General features: G+C 44.9%; 1 protein-coding gene across 1 annotated transcript in view; it reads left to right on the forward strand.

Moving 5' to 3' along the window:
• CLCN4 (chloride voltage-gated channel 4) overlaps positions 1 to 6,400 on the forward strand; it is a 64,650-nt gene extending 58,250 nt beyond the window's left edge. Inside the window, exon 12 of the mRNA XM_028132763.2 lies at positions 3,150 to 6,400. Within this exon, the coding sequence (XP_027988564.1) occupies positions 3,150 to 3,240 (91 nt within the window). The 3' untranslated portion in view covers positions 3,241 to 6,400. The remainder of the gene's footprint in view (positions 1 to 3,149) is intronic.
• Positions 6,401 to 7,358: the final 958 nt, after the last annotated feature.

Genomic DNA, 7,358 nt, shown 5'->3' on the forward strand with positions numbered 1-7,358 from the left:
GAACGTGTTGAAAGTCAAGTAGCTCTAAACAGCTAGAATGAAAAACAACATTGCCCGGCCGGCGTGGCTTAGTGGTTGAGTGTTGACCTATGAACCAGGAGGTCAAGGCTCAATTCCTGATTGGAGCATATGCCTGGATTGCAGGTTCAATCCCCAGTGTGGGGCGTGCAGGAAGCAGCCGATTCATGATTTTCTCTCATCATTGGTCTCTCTCTCTCTCTCTCTCTCTCTCTCTCTCTCTCTCTCTCCCTCCTCTCTGAAATCAATAAAAATATATTTTAAAAAAACAACAACAAGAAACCCCACAACAATTCCTGGCTTTATCCTTCTTCACAAGCCCCTCTTCTCAGGCAACCCCTACCCCTCCAAGGGTTTTGTTTTCTGTAATTAATAGGCTTTATTTTTTAGAGTGGTTTTAGGTTTACAGAAAAGTTGAACAGAAAGTATAGAGTTCCCATATTGCCTCTCTTGTTCCTTCAGTTCCCTTCTTGTTAACATCTTCATTGGTGGGTTATATTTGTTGCCATTGATATATTGATCCAGTATTATTAACTAAGGTTCATAGTGTGCATTAGGGTTCACTCTTGGTGTTGTACATTCTGTGGGTTTTGACAAATGGAGAATGACATGTACATACCATTATGGTATCACATAGAGTGGTTTTACTGCCCTAAACACTCCCACCTTCCCACCTCCCCTGGCAACCGCTGATCTTTCACAGTCTCCCTAGTTTTTTCTTTTTCTTGTGTCTTTTTTTCTTTATTGATTAAGGTATTACATATGTGTCCTTCAGTCTCCCTAGTTTTGTCTTTTCCAGAACGTCATTGGAATCACACAGCCCTCTCAGATTGGCTTCTTTCTCTTAGTAGGCCTTTAAGGTTCCTCCATGTCTTTACCTGGCTTGATAGCTCATTTCTTTTTAGCCCGAACAATATTCTATTGGGGATGTTTGTTTAAAATACTTCCCTGCCTCTTTTTTGTTTGTGATTTGTGACACATATTTTTGTAAGAGTCCAGACCAGTAGTCTCACATTTTGAATTCGTTTGATTGCTTCCTCATGGTTTGATTTGGTTTAAGTGGTTTTTGGCAACATTTCAAAGTAGATGATGTCATGATGTCAGCCTTTCCGACTTTGTTGGTGATAAGCTCCATCACTCGGATGGGCTGCTGATAGCCGGAACCTCGCTTGGAAAGGGACATTTTTCTCTTTATACATCATCGGTGGCCGGATCCTTTGAGACCATGTGAATTTTCTGGTTTCCAGCAGCCACTTACCCAGCGGTTTTGGAATCATTGATAATTATTGGCTAAACTCATTAATACATTGGGGGTGCAAAATACTGGTTTTCTAATTCTATTCTGCTTTCTACATTGTTCTGCATTTTTTGGTTATCATGATAGTCATGATGCTGTCTTTCAGTGTTTTGTCATCCATGCGGTCATTATTATTTTTGCTTTAGCAAGCTTTCAAAGGCCCTTTTTGCTGTTTTCCTCTCTCCTGAAGATGTTCCTATGAGAGGGAGGGGAAGAGGTAGTATCTACTGTCTCCCCCAGTGTGATAGAAGGAAAACTAACATAATAAATCAGTCACTTTTCTAAGGTCCAGTGTGATCAGGGCCAAAGAAGTCAGGATTCTGGCTTGACAGTTTCACCAACCAGTGTGCCTCTCACCAGCTGTCACTGACGTGGACACTGCTCCGAATACTTGAATTCCCTTTGAATATTGACTTTCTATTAGTAACAGATGAGTTTGACTAATTTGGCTTTACTTAGATAAACGACAGTGTATTACAATTGTGCTTTCTGATTTTTTTGTGTATTCATCTTTTTACACAGATCCAGAGAAGCCTGTCATTTTAATAGCTAGCCAGTGTCCCGGTGTCCTGCCATAGTTCACTTCTCCATTCCCTTTTCCTGGGTATCATGGAGACACAGTGAGCAGCATTCTGCAAACAAATTTGGCAATGGAACTTCTTTTCTCCAAAGAAGTCGTGTACATCCCCTTCTTTCAAGCCCTCCACTGTACCTAGAGGGCGTGACTTTTCCAGCAGGTGGCCACGCAAATATTTAATAAAATCAAGAGTGAGGCAAGGGCTGTTGTGAATGGTTGTCCAAGTGTGTACTGCATAGTCTAGGGCAGTGGTCGGCAAACTCATTAGTCAACAGAGCCAAATATCAACAGTACAACGATGGAAATTTCTTTTGAGAGCCGAAAACCGACTTCTGCGCATGGGCCACGAAGTTTCAATCACACTGTACATGCGCGCCCGCACGTGGTATTTTGTGGAAGAGCCACACTCAAGGGGCCAAAGAGCCACATGTGGCTCGCGAGCCACAGTTTGCCGACCACTGGTCAAGGGGCACTAGTGCATTGCAGTGTTTGTGAGCAGTGCTCCCTGGAGTGTGCGATATATTGTCTAGGTGGCCCAATACAAGCGACCCTGGGAGGTGGTATTGTTTTTGTAAGTTGAAAGCAATGGAATTTTGGAAAAGGAGGTAATTTACATATATGGTCAGAGATGAATGTCAAACTTTCCCCTTCTAGTAAGATAGATTGAAAATAGAATCAGTTGTTATACTTAAAATACCTTATACTTGGGCCCTGGTCAGTGTGCTAAGTGGTTAGAGTGTTGGCCTGAATACCAAAGGGTCTCTGGTTCAATTCCAGGTCAAGGGTACGTACCTGAGTTTCAGGTTTGATCCCCGGCCCCGGTCCGAGCACGTGTGGGAGGCAAACAGTTGATACATTGATGTTTCTCTCTCTCTCTCCCTCCCTTTACTCTCTCTCTAAAAAACACACAAACCTTATAGTTGGAATTTCCATGGCGTGGGCAAGTTCTGACAATGGCTTTCATAAGCCCTTTTATTTTATTGATTATAGTCTTAAAATTTAGGAGTGTGTACCAGGCATCGTAGGCTTACTGATGTAATAAACAAGTTTGTAATCGCAGTGGCCGGAGGGGCACCTCTCCTGTCTACCCATACTCCATTGGCCGGGGCTCACTCAGCTGGCCGCACCCACCCGCAAGGGAAGCTGGGTAATGTTGTCTCTCTGTGTGCCCAGGTGATAAAGGGACTGGCGTTCAGGGAAAGGCATGAGTCAGTATTGCAAGGTTGACCTCTTTTCTCTATTTTGTTTCTTCTCCAGGAGACTTCTTGGCATCATCACAAAAAAGGATGTTCTGAGACATATGGCCCAGATGGCAAACCAGGACCCTGAATCCATCATGTTTAATTAGAAACAAGATGGCAGTTATTTTGAGAAAAACACAACTGTGTCATTTTAAAAGAAGTAAACAAGTGATATGTTATTATCCTAATGAATAATCCAGAAGCTTTGTTTGAAAGGAAGGGAAGAAGGAGGAAACCTTTGTTAAAAAAAAATACATCAATGAGTAGGCATTTTATAGCTTTAACTCCTTATGAGTTTCAAATCGTGTTTGTTAATGAATTTACTAACTCCTGTGGGGGCATGTGGGTGGGTGTGAATGATGGAACACAAATGCCGAATCAAGAAATGTCTGCCCTTCTGTTCAAGGTTGGTGTTTCTGAAGCTTGGAGTCCAGAAGGCAGAAGGGTATTGGGGTGCCAGTGTCCTTACGCATTGGTTCCTGAAGTGTTGCTGCTATGTTACTGAATTGGACTAAATATATTTGCACTTACTTCGTTGGAAAAGGAAAGGAAATTAAATGTGAACGTAGTGAAAGCTGCAAGTATGGGGTCACGCATGAATATCCCATTTCTTGCTCCTGTTCTCAGTCTCGTTTGCTCAGCCATCAGTTTCTGAACCAACACCAGGATCACCTGTTGGGATGAGTATGAAGAAATCATTTCTCTATGCAAGACCCGCACCTGGGCCAGCCCGACGGACCATTGGAACGTTCAGTGCTGCACTGTATTCCCTTCCCGGCCAAGGGATTCATCCTTATTATGAGAACGTACTCACCCCATCACTGATTGGCATCCCCATTGCATTTGCTTCATTTATTTATTGCTGTTGCCTGTGCATTCTTAAATATCGATCAGTCCAGCAGTTTCTATGGGACACATCCTATATGCTGCCAGCGTGGCATACGTGTGCTTTAATTTCCAAATAGCCTAGACACGAGTCAGAACAGGCTCCCCAGTGTGACTATTTTTCTTCTCTGATCTTGTTAAATACGGCTGCAGAGAGGGTGAGGCATATGACTTCTCAGTGGGAACTCCTCCAAATGGATTGCAAGAGAAATACTAAATTGATTCTAAATGTGTTCCATTCTCTTCTCTGTAGGATGCAAACCGCCCAGCTTTAATGTCTAAGCATGCACTTTCATACCAGCAATCAAAGCACAGAAGGACAGAGTTAAAGCCTAGACGGCCAATTTGAGCACTGGGCATCTTCATAATGAGGCACTGATTCCTTCAGGCAGGACTTCTGTCCTTTCTGGGAGCAGGAATGAAGCTGTGTGTTTTAGGTCCACTGTGATCAGTGTGAGTACGAGTGACCCTGCTTGCTCTTTCTCTTTAGCCTTTGTTCTTCCCTTTTCACGGAGTCCTCCTCATCCTTCTCAATCTCATCATTGGATATTGGTGTACCAGGTGTGCATTTGGCTGCAAATCATAGGAAACCCAACAAACAGCGACGAGCTGAATAGGAAACCTGGGGGTGGGCACTCAGGACTCTCGTCATATCATCGAGGGTCTATACTCTTTGGTATGTTTTCTAACATCCTTTGTCTTTTGGTTTATTGCCTCATAGTCACAAGATGGTTACTGAACTGCCAGGTACCATGCCTGCTTTCTAAGCAGGAAGAGGCCAGTACCAGGTGCAATGCTAATATCAAGAAAGCAAAGCTCTCCCAGAGATGCCCAGCTTTCATCCATTGGCTAGAATTCTGTCACGTGGCCCCCACAGCTGCACGGGAGTCTGGGGAGGACAGTGTTTAGCAAGGCATGAACAATATTTAAATTCTCTAAATGAGGAAGGGGGGGGTTGGTTCTTGGGAGGGAAGTGTTGACTGCTGTGTTGGATGCCATCATTGTGTCCCTGTCATTGTCCTCCCCGTCCTCTACCCTTGCTTGCTGAGCCTCTTTGAAGACTCTCTTCTAACCTTAGAGTTCCCACTCTTCTCTCAGATGTGCCAGAGAATTCCCAATCAGAATCCATCATTTCTTAGCTCTAATAAAAATGTTCATCTCGCATAAAAACCTAGCTAAAAGTGGGTTTCTGTGAAAACTTCTAGTTGATGTGTTTAAAAAGTTTGTCAGATCATGCTGCCAAACTATGGAAAATTTGTTTCTGTAATGGCCCCTCCAAAATAATATCAGATAGCCACTTCAGTGTGGAAATATACCATCTGTAGTAGAGAATTCAGTGTTTCTTTTTATAATAGAATGAAATTTATTGTCTCATCCACAGCACGTAAGTATTGAGCAACAGAGCCAAATATTAGTGTTATTATTGGGTTTCCATGGAACAAATGCGAGTGAAGCTGGATTTTCCTGGACTTTAAATTCTAGGATTGCTTCACGTAATTCCCCTTTTATTCCCACGTGGCCTGCCCACAGAGCATTAGTCATAGCCGGGATGTAGATAATCCAGGGTGCCCTTTTAGCTGGAATAAGGAGCTTCAGAAGGGGCCACAAAACAGTGGAAGACGACCAAAGGCCAGTGACACCAAAGAATTTCCTCCTCTTCCATCCGGGGCCATGGGATGAGGGGCTAGTTGACTCTGGGCCAAGGTCACCAAGGGGAGTTGTGTCTTTCTCCCCAATGCTTAGCGTAGGGATGTCTATGGATTCACGGGGAACAGTTGGGACTTGTCCTTGACCTAAAATAGCCTAACCTTGTTTCCTTTCATAAGTTGAACCTCCAATGAGTTGTGGAGTGCAGGCTGTCCTCAACTACAGGCCAGGGTCAGACAGGCAGGAGCAGGTCAAGGATGGGGGAGTTTGCCACGGGGACCACCAGAGCCAGTTGCCTTCCTCCCCCGGAGCCTGAACTCCGCCCACCAGCCAACCTCCAAGGGGAGCAAGCTGCCGAGGGAGCGCCGGTCACGGTCACTCCTGGTTAACAAAGCACGTGTGTGGGATTGGGATGGTGTTTACTGTAACCAAATGCAGAACGTAGTCACTTACCCCGGTGATCTGATGAGCAAGGTGCGCAGACTGGGCTGTGGAAATGAATCAGCACTTTTCAGAGGATGCTTTTGTTTCTTTTTTTTTCCAGAACCAAAGGCTTTAGACATTTATACAACTTCCTGGGTTCTTTCAGAATCAGGTTTTTATGTGAATAAACCTAAACACCCAACGGAAAAGGTGTTCTCTAACCAGGCACATCGGCCTCTCTGTCGCTCTCCCTCTGTTTCTAAGGACCTGTGCCGTAGAAGTCAGACACCAAATAAAGTGTCCTCAAAGTGACATGTGGAGTCCTTGTTTATTCAGCGCGTCCCCTGGGAATGAAGGTGTGTGCATGGCCCGAAGAGAAAGGGGACGTGCCTGAAGCAGAGCAGTGTTTGGTGTTTGCTGTTACTTTGAAGGAGGGAGCCCTAGCCCAGCGGTCGGCAAACTGCGGCTCGCGAGCCACATGTGGCTCTTTGGCCCCTTGAGTGTGGCTCTTCCACAAAATACCATGTGCGGGCGCGCACGTACAGTGCGATTGAACTTCATGGCCCATGTGCAGAAGTCGGTTTTTGGCCTGGGCGAGTCTATTTTGAAGAAGTGGCGTTAGAACACTCAAGGGGCCAAAGAGCCACATGTGGCTCATGAGCTGTGGTTTGCCCTAGCCGGTTTGGCTCAGTGGATAGAGCGTTGACCTGCGGACTGAAGGGTCCTGGGTTCGATTCTGGTTGAGGGCACATGCCTGCATTGCAGGCTTGATTCCCAGTAGGGGGCGTGCAGGAGGCAGCCAATCAACGATTCTCTCTCATCATTGATGTTTCTCTCTCCCTCTCCCTTCCTCTCTGAAATCAATAAAAATATATTAAAAAAATAGAAGCAGGCAATCTCACTCATTTATGGAATATAATGAACAACATAAACTGATGAACAAAAACAGATCCAGAGACAGAGAAACATCGATCAGACCATCAAACCTCAGAGGGAAGGTAGGGGAGGGTGGGGGTAAGGGGGAGAGATCAACCAAAGGACTTGTATGCATGAATATAAGCCCAACCAATGGACACAGACAACAGGGGGGTAAGGGCATGAGTGGTGGGGATGGGGGGTAATGGGGGAATAAGGACACATATGTAACACCTTAATCAATAAAGAAATTTTTTTAAAAAGCAGGCAATCTCAAATTTCTCCACCCGGTCCTTCCTAAAGACCTTACAGAGAAGACAGGTCACTGGCCACATGTTTGGCCCTGAGGAGTCAC

Source organism: Eptesicus fuscus, chromosome 1 (genome assembly GCF_027574615.1).
Source record: "Eptesicus fuscus isolate TK198812 chromosome 1, DD_ASM_mEF_20220401, whole genome shotgun sequence".
Taxonomy (NCBI): Eukaryota; Metazoa; Chordata; class Mammalia; order Chiroptera; family Vespertilionidae; genus Eptesicus; species Eptesicus fuscus.